The sequence below is a fragment of the Eubalaena glacialis genome, chromosome 3 (assembly GCF_028564815.1).
Source record: "Eubalaena glacialis isolate mEubGla1 chromosome 3, mEubGla1.1.hap2.+ XY, whole genome shotgun sequence".
NCBI lineage: Eukaryota > Metazoa > Chordata > Mammalia > Artiodactyla > Balaenidae > Eubalaena > Eubalaena glacialis.
The window spans coordinates 23,150,111-23,165,931 of record NC_083718.1 but is presented as its reverse complement, the minus strand read 5'-3'; the positions used below and the strand labels follow the sequence as shown (position 1 = coordinate 23,165,931).

General features: G+C 49.0%; 1 protein-coding gene across 2 annotated transcripts in view; it reads right to left on the bottom strand.

Moving 5' to 3' along the window:
• Positions 1 to 3,142: 3,142 nt before the first annotated feature.
• Positions 3,143 to 15,821, bottom strand: part of CNIH3 (cornichon family AMPA receptor auxiliary protein 3) — a 127,323-nt gene continuing 114,644 nt past the window's right edge. For both annotated transcript variants that reach the window (XM_061185351.1, XM_061185352.1), the window contains 3 exons: positions 11,639 to 11,751; positions 7,303 to 7,446; positions 3,143 to 3,170 (listed from right to left, as the gene is read on the bottom strand). In XM_061185351.1, the coding sequence (XP_061041334.1) occupies positions 3,143 to 3,170; positions 7,303 to 7,446; positions 11,639 to 11,751 (285 nt within the window). The remainder of the gene's footprint in view (positions 3,171 to 7,302; positions 7,447 to 11,638; positions 11,752 to 15,821) is intronic.

Below are 15,821 nucleotides of genomic sequence, written 5' to 3'. Positions count from 1 at the left end.
GATGCCCACATACATGCTTAGTAGGACGAGCTCTCCATCACCCAAGGGTAATATTCACTTTGTGATTTATCCAGGGTGCTGTTTCTCCTGCTTCACTCCCCTTCCTCCCTTCGGTCATTTCTGTGGGACAAACAATGAGCAACAAAGATATCCAAGAAGGAAAAATTATGTGTGAAGAGGCAGACCTGGGGTTAAATTCCAGCTGTAGCTATATACGCACCCCTTACTAGCTCTGGGTCTCTGCAAGTAATTCATCTTCTGGGACTTTCTTCATCTATAAAGCAGAGATAATATCGACGTCATGGTATTGTTATGAGGATCAGACAAAAGCACACAAAACATATAGAATAATGCCCAACGCCTCAATTTTAGCTATTGTTATTATCTGGCCATTTATTTGTAGCCTCGAGCTCTGGTCTGGCTGATTCACCCAGGGAAGACTCATCTGTCCTGAGCCTCCCTGTTTTCCTGACCTGTAAACTGGGGGTGAGAATATGCAACCTGCCTTGTAGGATCATTGTGAGAGTTGGAAGAGGTCCTGGCATAAATCCTGGTACACAACACGGCTCCACCAACTGTGCGCATTACCCTCATTCTTATCATCATAATTAGCTTCTCCCAGCAATTGAAAATTGGCTCAAACTCCCAACAACCACTGGAATTATTTCCCAGTCACAACTCGTGGGAGAGAAATATTTGGATGTTTCTCTGTCATAAACATAAGAACTGCCCAAGAGACACTTGACACCTTTAAAGCTTTTAGAGGACCGCCTTAGAGAAGAACCTCCCACAATAAAGCAAGACTGATGAAGGAAGATATACTTTCTCTATAACTCTCTTTTTAAAATACTCTCTTTCTCTCAAAAAGTTAATGCTAATCAAACCTTAACAGAACCCTAAGCTACTTTGTGAGCTCTTCAGTGTACCAGCTTCCATCTGAAGTCTGTGACTCAGGTCTATGAACGGTGTTTGTGTAACACGTGTGCTCTGTTTAAAACGGAAGAACATGGGGTTTGTAAGGTCAGACAATCTGGGCTCAAAGGCAGGTCTGGGACTGCTGTGTGACTATAGGTAACTCACTTACTCTCTCTGAACCTCAGCTTCCTCACTTAGAAAATGAGAAAAAGAATAGTATCAACTTCATAGGATGGTGAGGAAAGTCAAATGAGATGCAAAAGCAATCTGAAAAGCGCTGTGTAAATGTGAATTGCTATTATTTACTGTTAAGAGAAATGATATCAAATTTATGCTCAATCCCAGTAAATAGAGTACCTCAGGAAGTCATTATCTCTGTGTCCTCCTCCTTTTTAAGTTTGGATTTCCTATTTCCATTTTAACAGTCTTTGCATACTTGTGCCTGCTATTATAAGCCACTTCAAATCTTTTTGGAAGGAGGCAAAGTATAAAAACAAACAACAGCTCCGTGGTGAGAAGTAACATGGACCATTTACCCTCTGACTTCAGTTGCATTTGCAAGATGGCGGTGGGGTTAGATTTGCTGCCTGCAGCCTGGAACCCAGGGCTGATTTCTCTGGATGAAGGTGGCTGGTTGTCTCAGGAATGGAGTCAGAGACGGAGCCAACCAGCCCTAAAGGAAACTCTCCACTGCAACCACAGTTGCTCGGACAGGACGATGGGTATTGGCCAAGGGGAAGCCTGCTCCCCAAAAATATTGCCTTGAATCCTCCGGTTCCATACCTTCAACCTCAGAGCAGAAGTCTACATTTTGTTTGCGGTAGAAGTTTTAGAAGGAAAATGCTTTTTTGAAACTTCTCTTTGTCCGCCTACCAGTTTACCATCCATATGGAGATGAAGCCAGCCTGTAATGCGTTTAAATGAGACAGCCAGCTAGGCGAGACACTCAAGTGGTCGCTGCGTTTTAAACACAGCACACGTGTTACACAAACACCATTCATAAACCTGAGTCACAGACTTCAGGTGGAAGCTGGTATATGTATAAACAGCCTGTGTATGTCAAACAGAAGAAAAGAAGGGAAGTTTGGGGAATAAGGTCAAAATCATGGTGCCCAATTTAAACATAATAAAAATCTCAGCTTTGTCATTATTTACAACCCCCGAGTACAACTCCTACCCAAAAAGGAGAGAATGTCGAATGGAAAATTCTAAATGAGCTAATGTCCTTGTGTTGAACCGAACAGCACGAATGATGCAGCATCATAAATGAAGCTATAATTATGTTGTCTTACTTCTCGGCTGCCGGATGCCCACAGTACAGAGCTGCCACTCCAGCTTTTTCTGGCCTCAGAATTGTTTTGGGAGCCTTAAAAGTCAGTAGCTTTGACTAGTGTTGACCAATTCATTAGCATTCGGCGACTCTGTGATAGTTTGGGATGACAACAGAAGAATACAGTTTGCTGTGGTGAAGAATTAACACTTTGAATATGTCATCAGTGTTTAAAAAAATCATTTTTTCCTATGATTCCCCCCTTCCCGTCTCACCACCCCCCAGCCCTGACTTTGGCCATAACTCTTTACCAACATACTGTCCCAAACTCAGCTTGTGATGTCACCTGTCTTACAAAGCAGAGCAGGAAAATAGACACCCCTGCAGGCTCAGGGCTGGTTATAGCCCAAGGCAAATCTGCACACCTTCCAGGCCCCTCCCATTGAAGTGAAGGGCGTGGCCAGGGCTTGGAAGAAACACAAGAGTCTCAGGTAGCCGGTGACGTCCTTGAGGACTTCAATCAGTCCCACAGATACAGCCTTGACCCTGGGTCACGCCGTTCCTTAGCAGGCACCTGCCAGCCATCCAGCCTCCACGCCCGCGGCCCAGGAACGCAGTGTGAACTTCAGGGAGCCATTCAATAAAGTGGATTCAGGAAGCAGCCATTCTCCGCTCAGAAGAGGTTTCGCGTTTCGTCACCCCTCGTGCCCCCGCTGCTCAGAAGGGATCTACAGCCTGAGTGTGGAGTGTGAACGCCAAAGACTGATACACAGGGTGACAACACGTGCGCACTTGGCCGCTGGCTGCTGCATGCTTCCGGCTCCCGATTCAGAGTGTCTGCCCGTCTCTGTCTGTCACATCCCCACACCGGCCCCTTCTCCCATCACCAGCAGAAGTGGACTGTGCAGCCTCGGGCCTCTCCCATCCCAGTCTCTGAGGATGTGCGTGGTCTTTGAGTTATGAGCTCACTAAAGTGTAGATCATGCTGGATGCAGAAAGAAGAGGAAAAGAAGGCATTAGTGGGAGCCCACAAAAGACCTCAGATGGCCCTCAAAAGAGGCACCTTCCAAAAGCCAGACCCCTTGCTTCTTTCTCATTCCTGTCACGAGAGCATCTTATCTACGCCCCGGACTCTTCCCCCTACTACTTCCCACAGTGTTGGACTAAACGTTGTTATGAGACCATACCGTGTTCCTTGGATGAGAGATGTGATTGCTCTGAGTGCCTATCATTCTCATCAGGATGATTATCGTGGCCGTTATTCCTCTTTCCTGCAATCGCAGGGCAGGTCCCCAGGGGTGGGAGGGGTGCAGTGGATTCTTTATGCCACCAGCTGCCACATGCGTATGTGATGGCTGTGCCCAGGGGCTCCCAGATTACGGTGGATGATATGGCAGCGCTAGGGAAATGATCATCATCACTATTGCAAGGACTTTTGTGTGAACACAGGCCCTCTGGGCACACAAACTGGATGAATTCTTAATTGGGTAACTCCTGGCCCTACTTTTTCTAACACAGCCCAGGCATTAAATGTGCATTAAGAGCCTGTGTCATAAGGTGGAGCCCCAGCACTACCAAGGAGGGGGTCACGCATCCCTGCGCTCTTAGAAAGGGCTGCAGGCTAATTCTGCAGCAATGAAGAATGTTCCACACCAAAATATACACTCTATCCATTTGGCAGGAAGAAAAACAACCACCTTTTCACAATATAGAGAGAAGAAAGGATAATCTAAGAAGCAAAACCAAAGGCGAGAAACTAAAGTGTTCTACTTCTAACCCTCTCCAGCTGCGAAGCCCAGACAAGCCCTTCCGCGTAGCTGAAGTTCTGCCTTTGAGAACTTGATGCACCTCATGTACACAGAGCCTCACTGGCCAGGCCTGGCGCTAGAGGGGTCTTATTCAACATGGGGAAGTACGGGGGTCAGCTGAAAAGTGGATTGCTCAAGGTCACACAGCAAGCTAGGAGCCGTGCCCCAACACCAAAACCAGTGCTCTTTCCATTGTAACACGGAGCTTCACTGTATTTGTCTACTCACTTTCATTTCCCTCATTCATTCAATATTTATTGAGCGCCTCCTGCGGGCCAGGTGCCATTCTTGGTGCTGGGAAACAATGGCGAGTGTGCAGCCCCTGCCTCGAGGGAGTGTACGGCTGAGCTGTAGCGATAACAAGGGTTTAGTGAGCACCTACTATGTGCCAGGTGCTGGCCAGGGCACTGCAGATACAGAGGGGAATGAAACAGTTGAGGCCTCTGCCATCAAGTCAACCATAAATAACCTAATTTGAGTGAGAGAAATGAACATGAGGGGACGCAGGCATGATCCAGAGTAAATGGATAGGAGGGTGGTACTACGTAGGTAGATAATATCATCCTGGTTTACATCCTTGATTTGAAAAGATCTTTATATTGAGCAGGCAGAATCCACACTAGGCTAACCAGCTTCTATTATTTTTAGTTTTAATATTAGCATCAGTATTAGTATTAAGTAATCCCCATCCCATGTAACCTGCAAACGTCTCCTGGTCCACAAGGCAACCTGAGAAGCGGGTGGCGCTGGATGCTGGGATGGTTCGCACAGCACAGTGGGAAGAGAGCCCAGAATCCGGGGCCAGATACTTTGCTAACTATCTGCTAGGACCTCGGACACATTTCTTAATCTCCATGAGGTCCTTAGGAACCCCTCAGGAACCTCAAACTGTAAAACACAAACCCCACCTTTATAGGGTTCCCAGCTGCTGTCACTTGAGTCTCTATCATTGTGCTCAGCTCAGAGGCAGCTCTCCATGCACGTGGGTCCCCTTCCGTCCCTATAAGAGTGGCCTGGGCTGACAGTCCTGGCTCTCCACAAGCCTGGATCTAAGGGGCTGGGAGCCCCTGAGGTGGGAGAAACAGGGTCTTTGAGGAGCCCTGAAGAGCTCCAAGAGGTCAGGTTCAACAAAGAAGGCAGAACCCTGGTTGCCACCCAGGGTCCCAGTGAGGCGGGAGGAGCAATTGATACCCATTTTGTTTTGGAAACAAAGTAACGAACACATGTAACATAAAGGCAGTGCCAAACTGCACAGAATGCTTGGAACATAATCAGTTACAGGACGATCACAGCCATCTAACGGGCAGGAGCCCCAGTATGGCCGCCACAGCCCAGCAGACAGAGAGCAGAGTAGCTCTCTATCTGTAAATTCCTATGACTCCTATGCCCTGTTCCCTCCGGTGCCTTAGGCTCCAGCAGATGCTGCAACAAAACTGAAATGAGGAAGCTTGATCTGCCTCAGTCTGCACCCAGACTAAAGGGGATCCCAGGCTAACGGGGCAGGAGGCAGGGAAAGCACTGCCCGTATTCTGCTGGCTTTGAGGAGGGGCAATGCTGTCTCTGGGGTCAGGCCCCTCAGCCTATGACTCAGCAGAGGAGCTGTGTGCAGCCCCGCAGAGAGGCTGGGCACACTCCAGGGAAGAAAGTGAACCTCCTTGTTAGCCCAAGGTGCCAAATCGCGAAGCCCACGACGGTTTCCCATGACAGGAAGCAGCCTGGGCAAGCTCTAGTTGCTACAGAGTTCAGACTTAGATCAGGGAGGCTTGGGCCCATCTGCTGGGCACCTTGGAAAGCTCCAGAGAGGCTTCGGAGACCCTCAGGCTCCTTGCAGATTGAAGCAGGCATTGTCCCAGGACACTCCATCCAGGAAGAGGAGGGAAGGGGTCACCCCGAGCCTGAACCAACCCTTGACTCCAACAAGAATGTGGTAGAATATTCCGAATCCCCTCCAGGGCTGAATTATTCCAGAGGAAGTTACAGCCCTGAGGGTTATAGGAGAAGACTCAGGGCGTCTGAGTCTTCTGGACCCCGGGGATGCAGAGGGGAGACGAGGTGGACCCAAGCAGCAACTCCAGAGTGATGCTTAGCCCCAAAATTCTGAATCAGCAGATCTAAGCCCAGGAATCTGCATTGTTAAGAAGCATACCCTCCTCACCCCAATTCTGATGCAGGAGGTCCAAAGACCATACTTCGATAAAGACTTTTCTAGAGGTTTCCTAAGACAGCCAGCAGTTAAGAGCTCAATCTTTGGGATAGGACCTGAGAGGGACTTCTCGCTGTGTCACCATGAGCTGTGACCATGGGAAAATTATCTAACATCTCAGATGAGGTTTCCTCATTGTTAACATGTCGATAATGACAGCCTTTAGCTCATACACTGAGCAATACATATCGAGCTCTTTGCTCGAAGAATGGCTCGTTTTTAAATGCTGGATAAATGCAGCTGCTTCCCATGCTGCCCCAGTGTAACCTGAACCCTGAGGCAGCCTTGGAGTCTAACACCCCCGCCCTCCTCTTCCTCACCCGCTACTGGCCACCCGGCCACTTTGGAGACAGTGCTGGGGTACCTGGAGATATCATGGTGTGGTGCAGGTAGCGACAGGAGAGCAAGGTGACAGGTGAGACACCCCAGAGATGAGCCCAAAGAGGAACAGGAAGGAGGAGGAGACATTTTCAGAAAAGACACTGTCTGGGGTATCAAACCAGGAGACAGTCTGTTTATAGCTATCTGCTTAGTTAGGATGTTCTGAATAAAGAGGTGAAAAGAGGGGAGATTCCTGACACAGAATTACAAAGCCAGCATGTTTTATTTAATTAGAATGGTGTTACATAATATTAGGAGAATTGTAAGTATAAGCACTTAATGGCCTAACATGCCCATTTGTGAAGCATTGACTGCCACGGGGGGTCTCTGTTGTGGTTCCCAAGAATGCTTTCACACAGACTAGGGGGCAATGAGGCTATGTATCCGGGGCCACAGGTGACCTGAGTGTCTGAGCTGTGGAGTTGCTGGGGGCAGGGCGCCCCATGCATGGAGAAGGAGTCACCAAGTACACTTCACCAATAATCTCCTAAGAGGGGTTGGCAGAATGTGTGTTCACTGTGTAGCCCAAAGGATGTTCCTGTCAGCCAGCAAGGCCTCCAGCAGGACCTTCTGCCCCTCCCACTCCTTTACACAGAAGCTCTTGCTCCTGAACCAGTTAGGTGGCTGGCAGCATCCTTGACAGGCTGGGACTCCCACCTGCAAAAGCCTGAAATTTTCTCCATTTGCTGCAGGAGTCAAACCCACCAGGAGGGGCAGAAACTCACCAGTAAAGGTAGTAGAAGAAGGAGAGGAGATAGAAGGCCAGCTTACACCAGGCCTCCTTCTGACAGTAACTCAAGGTGTCTGCGTTCATGACCACCGGCGGGTCGTAGGCTAATTCAGAGCTATCTGCCGGACAGTGGAAGTACCTGCAGAGAAAGAGCACACGGCATCATCGGCTTTGAGGCTTGTACAGGACATCTGAAGTCATCTGGGCTGAGTCCCCTGATGCCAGACTTCCAATCTGAGGAATCTCTGCTAAGCAGCTGTCTGCCTTCTGCCAGAATCACTGTCCAAATTACAGCCCAGGCACTGCTAAAAAGTGGCTCAGCCACTATTTTCCAGCAGGTAGTAACGCCCAAATACTCAGATCCACCAGTATCAGATCCACCTCACACACAGCTGCTCTGATAGAAGGAGAACGTGTGCCCTGGTGGTACCTGGGAGATACCAGGAAGAGCCTCCTTTCTCCAGGGATGTGGGTTGGTGCGGTGAGGGGGTAGTGGAGGGAGGTCCACGATGTGTATGGATCTGGGTTGCCAGTAGGGGCACAGGCGCGGGTTGATGTCAGTTGCATATCCGCTGCCTAGTGTCGCTGTACCACAACTCTACTATGAACATTAATTATTGAACATTAATTACCTTTGGGTTATCCTCCTCCCAGACCCCCTTTTCAAATCCTGAATACTCTGGGAGAGACATCCTATTCCCACTTGAGTGTGGAGTAGTTTACAGGTAATTTTCTTCTTGATGGAAGGACCCAGAACAGCAAACAGAATATTGGCCATCGCGGGGAGAGAGCAGCCCCCGAGGGAAACTGGGTAAACCAAAGAGCAGCGGGAGGAGAGAGGTGAATGCAGACTTCGCCTTCTTCAAAACATCACCGCAGCTCAACGTGAACTGGCCTTGCTCCCGGAAGGAGAGAAACTCTCCTGCTGCGCTGTGTGAGACCTTGGGAAGTGGTCAGGCAGGAGGCAAGTCCTGCCCCTGAGGCCGTCTCCCTGGCCCTCACCAGATCGCCGCCCCCAGGGCCTCAGCCAGGGTCTCATTCAAAGCCGGAGAACAAAGTGCAGCTGAAATCGCCCAGCGGGCTGTTCCTTTTGTCAGTCTGGTAATGGAATCAGGAGGCCGGGTGCAAATTAATGGCTCCTGTGAGGCTCTGGGACAGGCCGTGGTCCTCGAGTGAGAGCGAGGACCAGACGAGTGGTCTGACAGGCTTAATCACATCGGCTTTGAAGAGCATCCCTGTAACGTAGCAACTCACAGAGCTGGTATTTCAGTTCCCTCTTCATCTGCTTCAAAGGATTGCACTGACATTATCTGTCATCCACACTATGCAGAGAGGAAATCGCAAGCCAGATTCAATGACATCTGCCAGCTCACAGCCCTCCAGGCCACTCAACTCTCCTCTGCCCAGGAGCAGATTTCACAACCTATTTGCTTTTGCTGTGGCCTTGTTCCCAGGAGGCCTCATTAAGTGGAGGAAGGGGTGGCAGGGTGGCGGAGTGGCTCAGTGGACAGAGCCAGGGCCCTGAGGCCCACCTGTCATGTCACCAGACTGAGATTCCTCAGGTCAACTGTTAACCTCTCTGAGCCTCAACTTTCTCATCTGCAGTATGGGACTGAAACTGCCTACTCCAAAGGGCTGTTGTGACAATTGTGTGAGGTGATGGGTCCAAAAAATCTCAGAGAACGGGTACTGAACAAAAGTTCTGCAGTTCTACTTGTATTTAAGCAAACTGGGAGCTAGAGCAGAGGGGGCTTTATCTGCACTAGAAACATCGCTGGGCTGGACCTTTGGAAAGGAGGGGGAGGCGGAAATGAAATAGAGGGGTTTCAAGGACTCTGATTTTTATTTTTTCTTTTCTTCTTCTTTTTTTTTTTTTTCTGTGGCCGCACCACGCAGCATTCAGACCAGGGATTGAACCCGCGCCCCCTGCAGTAGAAGTGCTGAGTCTTAACCACTGGACCACCAGGGAAATCAGGACTCTGAGTTTTTAAAGGACACTTGCCCTCCTTTTCTTTCATTTTCTGAGTACTTAACGAATTGCCAGAACTAGGCTAGACCCTGTCAGGGATTCAAAAAAGTAAGACAAGCTCCCTACTGGCAAGGAGACTGCAGTCACTCCCTTCTTTTACACGGAAACGTTCCAAGTGTAAGGACACGGCTGGCTCTCCCGCCCTCCCTTTTGGAGGAGTGATAGCCCTAAGAAGCAGTGTACCAATCAAAGTTTTGTAAATTAACCACATTTCTGATACCTTGGATTGACAACACACTATTTGAAGGACCTTGGGATAAATTCATTTTAGAAGGAGAAGAGCCAGCCCCTAGGTGACAAGGACACGGCCTGCGATCCATAGAGAGGTGGCCCTGCCATATCCCAGCTGAGTGATTCTGGGCCATGACGTAACCTATGTGAGTCTTCGTGACCTGTGTGTAAAACAGGGAGAGGCAACCCCAAAGCACCCGTTTGTTGTGGATACCAGAGGAGGTAGGCATGCAAAGTCTCTGAGTGGGTAGGCGATACATTTCAACACCATTATGTTTCTATTTGACTTCTCTCTAAATTCAGATTTTAGCAGGTTACCTTTACATAGAAGGACTTTGTTATGTAACTGAATCATCTTATTTCCTCCCTCAACCTGCGTCCTGCTCTTGGTCACCTCCCAGCCACCCAGCCTAGAGACTCCCTCTCCCTCACCTCCTGCATCCAATTACTGGCCAAGGCATGTCCAGTTTACCTCTCCAAACCCTCTCCTTCTCTCTCCATTCCAGCTTCCAACTTCAAGCCTCCAGTCTCTCCACCTGGAATTTCATCAGAACTTCCTAACTGGATTTCGTCCTCAAAATTTCACTCTCCAACCCAGCCTTCCCACGGCCATCAGGGTCACCTTCCTAAAAATCAGATCAGGCACTGCCATTTTCCTCCTCAAAACTTCTGAGAGGTATCCCTTTCCTGCCGAATAAATTAACTCCAACTTCCCATCAAATCATTTCAGACCCTCCATACCTGATCCCCAGCTGTCAACCCCATCTCTGCTCCCTTCTATCTGAGAACCCCACATCCAGGCACACTGAGCAATCACTGTTCCCCAGACACACCAGGTGCTTTCTTACATCGGAGCAGGCTAATCCCTTAACCTCGAATGTGCTTTTCCAGATTCCCCAGTGTCACACTTCCATTTCTCTACACTCCTACCTATGTTCCTTATATATCTGGTAAGAATCGATTTCCCTCTACCACTAGGGTATATATTCCTTCGGGGGTAACGATTATATTTTACATTCATCTTGGAATCCCCCATAATGTCTGGCATGTAGTATGTGTTCCATATGTTTGCTAAATGAAGGGGTGAATGTTCTAGATGTGACTAAATACAGGCTATATTGTATGCTGTAATGACAATGATTAAATGTTTGGGGGACGAGGGGAAAGTGTGGTTAATTTATCTGCACATCTGCATTCTTGACTACTTTCGTATTCCCCCTCCCTGCCTCCTATATACCCACACGGTAACTCTCTTTTACAAAAAAGCCCAAATCACGTGATCTGATGCACGGTCTTAGCAGGGAAGAGATTTAAAATCAGAACAGTCCCAGAAAATCCAGCCCATATGGTAGGTGGGCTATTTTTATTAAGATATAATTCATCTGTCAAAAAAATTCACCTTTTAAAAGTATACAATTCAGCAGTTTTTCGAATATTCATAGAGTTGTACAACCGCCACCAGTATCTAATTTCAGGACATTTTCATCCCTTTCAAAAGAAAACAGTGTAGTCGCACCTCACTCCCTCTCCCTTCCAGCCCCTAGCAATCACCAATCTACTTTCTGTCTCTATAGATTTGCCTATTCTGGACATTGCATATAAATGGCCTTTTGTGACTGGCTTCTTTCACTTGTAATTTTTTCAGGCTTCACCCACGTTGTAGTGTGTATCAATACTTTATTGCTTTTTATTGCCCAAATACTTTATTGCTTTTTATTGCCCAATAAGACTCCATCGAAAGGATATACCACATTGTGTTTATCCATTCGTCTTCTGATGAACATTTGGGTTGTTTCTACTCTGCGGCTATTGTGAATAATGCTCTAGCTGTCTTAAACGCTGATCTGTTGAGAGTTGAGGCTGTGGTTAGTGGAACCTACAGGAAGGGCCTTCCCTTACTGAATTATTGTCTGAGAGCAGCTTGCAAAGAAGGCTTTGAGGAAAGGGTCACCAAGGGAAGGGATGAGAGGAAGGCACTAAGTGGCTGGTCCATCTGGGGGGACATCGTCTCTGGAGGGCAGGCTGACCAAGCAGAAAAGGGGAAGGACAGGGCAGTCCCAAGCAGACTTACCTCCAGAAGTGATAGAAAAGTAGAGGGACATTCAGCCCCAGGGTGAGCCACTCCTGAGCACACAGGAACATGATGCAGAAGAGGCTGTGGATGGAGTATTCTGGCAGCACCAGCTGAAGAGGGAGCAGAGACACAGGCCTGCGTTAGAGGGAGGAAAAGTCACTCCTGCATCTATAGCGGCTGACGTCCGCCTGCCTGGACGCTTCATCTGACATGCTGGTGACACAGAGGTCCTCCCCGCAGCATCACAGAGTCACTGCCCCTGGACTGTGACCCGTTTCTGGTAAGTTCTCCTCTTCAAGGTACCGGAGCCATGCTTTATACCCAACCCAAAAAGACACAGGCCCTCAGCACCCTACTTACCAGAATAGGGCACTTGCTTCAGGGGGTCACCCGTGGATGACCACTGGGAAGACTGGAAGAGGCCATCCAGCCCCTGTGATGTCTGGCCCAAGGCAGGACCCACTGGAAGAAATACTGATAGGGTTTCTAGTGATTCTATAACTGCCCTGCTCGTGTTCTCCTAGGCCCTGTGTATCCTCCCATAGAAACTCACAAACCTAAAGCCAATATGTATATACAGTTCAAACACAGGAGGGTTGGGAAAAAAGTGAGAAACAGTATTTTTCTTGATGCTGCATGGATCAAGAGGAACCCAAGAGTAAGAACATGTAGTATGACAAAAGAGGGAACGTTTAGCCTCTGGAGGAAGGGGAAAGAAACCAGCCCAGACCAAGAAGGGTCAGATAGTGGAAGGCAACCAGCAGGGAGACTAAGCTCCGTGAGCCCAATCTACCTGCACAGGTGTAAAAAGAGCTTTAACATGACTGTGAACCCAGCCCCCAAGGGTGTTTACATCTTAACAGAAATCCAAGTTGTAACAAAAATCAAAGTGACTGTAAAGGAGAAATTTGGTCCCCAGGCCAGTAACAAGGAAACCCCAAAATAGAGATATTAATGTACCATCTTTCCCAATCACATAAGAATAAATATTTAATGAATGAATAGTTAATGAATTAGTTAATTCATTAAGTAATAGTTAATATTTAATGAATTAATAGTTAATATATATATTCATTATGTGTATATACATATTCATATATATATGGGGGGATAGCCTCTGTGTGTCATTTAGACCAGTGGTCCCCAACCTTTTTGGCACCAGGGACCAGTTTCATGGAAGACAATTTTCCATGGGGAGGATGGTTCAGGCGCTAATGTGAGCGATGGGGAGCGATGGGGAGCGGCAGATGAAGCTTCCCTCGCTTACCTGCCGCTCACCTCCTGCTGTGCGGCCCGGTTCCTCACAGGCCGCAGACCAGTACCGGTTTAGACCACGATGAATGCTTCGTTCCGTCTAGCAAATTCTAACCATCCTTCAAGGCCCATCTCTAACAGCACTTTCTAATGGAAGCTCGGCCCATACTACCCCACCTCACCCCACCCCACCCTGCAGCCCCACAGCATGCTTTCCGACCCTCACTCAGGGGGACTGTCCATAACCTGTCCATGATGGAGTCATTACCTTCTTTCCTACCTCTCGACACACACGGATCTACCCCACTAGTCTATAAGCCGTCTTGGCCAAACTCTATTCTTTTCTCATCTCCATTTGCAAAGTGCTTTTTTGTACTTAGCAGAGACTGAACAAGTATTTGATAAAATGAGTTGAACTGACCAAGTGCATATGTGTGGAGCATGGTTGGCTGGCATTAGGGATGCAGCCTGTGGTCACAAACCAAGATTTCTCTGGGTGGGAAACAAACTGCCTTGAACTCTCCTGTTTGGGGAAAGAACATGACTTTGGTCTCATTCATCTCTCACTTTAGTCAGATGAGCTAACCGCCCCAGATGGGAAATACAATGGGGGACACACATTTGAAATAAATACATGCAGAGGCACAGGTGTAAGAAATGCATTTTGTAACTAAGTGGCATCTTCTTCATTCTCAAGTCCAGTGAAGAATGAATTGTATTGACCCGCCTCTTAGAATTCTCAGGCAGTAACTCTGGAATCAACGTACAAGAGCCAGCGGTCCAGAGGCAGTGGCCTCAGTGGGTGAACCAGCACAGCTAGCCCCTGTGAGCTTCAATGACCTGGTGGGAGGGGGTACGTCCCATCATTTCTCCTCACAGGACCTTGCAGCCATCCTTTCCAACCCCATCTGCGGCCAGCCAAGACACCACCTTACCTCCTCCCGTTCAGAGAGAAAGCCCCCGTTCTCAGCCTGCCAGCCCCAGGGGGTAGTGGCTGTGACCTCTACTATGCATGTCTCTACATTTTTTAATCATTGATTTCAGCCACTTAGGCGGAGGTAATTAACATGTTAAGAGACAGCCACCCCAGGCCTGGATCATCCCCGTCTCACAAATCTCTGACTGATCACAGTCTGGATCTCAGGTCCCTCTAATTCAGCACCACTGTTTCTTCTCTCTTCGGGGCTTGATTTATAGTGGAAGCTGCGACCTGCTGAGCCGGGAGGATTTGTCACTGTCACCACACTGAGGAAAACTGATTAAGGGAGGCCAGCTGGGTCCAGAGGTGCCCCACCTGCTGGGGGTGGCATAAAAGCTGCAGAATCCATGCTGCTCTTCGGGGTGGCTTCTCCCCAACTGCCTCTTCCTATCACTGAGCAGCATCCTTGCAGGTGGGAGGGCGAGGGTGCCCTTTACGTGCACACATTGTTTCTCTCCCGCTTCCCCAGGCAGTCCCTGTCGCGATGGCACGGGAGACTTACGGATCCTGTTCCTCCTGGACCCAGTGAACCTCGGCCAGGCCATGAGCACCAGCCTTGACCAGCGGGCATTACTGCTGCCCTCCACACACTTCCCGTATCCACCGTCGGGAAGGCGGGGCCAAAGGGCTGTCAGCAGAAACGGCCGGAGCATTTACCAGCCAATGCAAAGTGCTCCAGGCTCTCTCTCTCTGCCCTCTGACACGGCAAAACGCACTTAGCGTGGAGGGTCCTCCAGCATCCTGAAGCCACAAGTGAGGAGAGGCGCGCTGGGGCAGCCGGTGATGGACATCAAACATGAACAAGAAAGAAACTTGTGGGGTGTTCTGGGGGTTTTTTTGGCTGCCCCGCGGGGTATGCGGGATCTTAGTTCCCCGACCAGGGATCGAACCCGTGGCTCCCTGCAATGGAAGCACAGAGTCCTGACCACTGGACCGCGTTCTAAGCTACTGAGATTTGGGAGTTGTTTCTTAACCACAGCGTGATTTAACCCATCTTGTCTGGTACAAAATGAGTAATCAGTGAGAAAAGCAAAGTGGTGATCATCCCTCTTTATCCTTCCCCTGATCAGCCAGCCCGCCTTTCCTTTCACAAGCACTGGGCACGCTGAGGCAGGGGCTGAATGACCACCAGGCGGGCATAATGCTTATTCATTCGTGTCGGCAGTTGGACTAGCTGTCCCCTCCCAACCCTGCTTATCTCAGTTATACAAAGACCGCCCCTGAATCTCCCCGGCCAACCACAGAAACACGGAGGGGAGCCCTGACCGCCCGCCCTCCATCCTGAGTCATCCCCTCACACTGCAGAACACTGTTTCCTTCATAAGGCAAGCTGTTGGAATGGTGCCAATCTCCTTCGTTCATACAACAGAGGAACTCTTTCACGCGGGCCACAGTCTATTGAATTCCCGTGTCTTATTATGCCCTGCTTTACAGAGTTATAAATACTAAATAAGTGGTCTCAATACAGGTATTGTGGGGTTGCTGGAAAGACTGCAATTCACTCCAACCAGGGGGGCTCACAGAAGGTTTTGCGATCAAGGCGGAATCAAGGGAACTTGAAAGGATGAGTAAAACCTAATCATGCGAGGAAGCCAGAGGTCAGCATTCCAGGAAGAGGAACCGTGAGAACAAAAGCAGAGAGGTGACAGTCACCACCTGGGCGGGTTCTGCACAAGCCCACCTAAAACGGCCACTTACTCATCATTTAATGGATTAACGCCAGGCCTGATGTGGGTCAAGTTCTGGGTAAATGTTCATTTTATTCCCCTCCTGCTGGGACTCAGCCTTCTCATCCCCTGGTGCTGGAGCCTTTGTGTGTCACCATCATAAACTGAGGGGTGGGGGCCTGTCATGAGAGTATGATGACAACATAGCCTCCTCCCACTATCCCTGATGTACGCATAAGTCCAATGTCAGGTGAAGCTCTTAGCGCACGCTAGCAAAGCT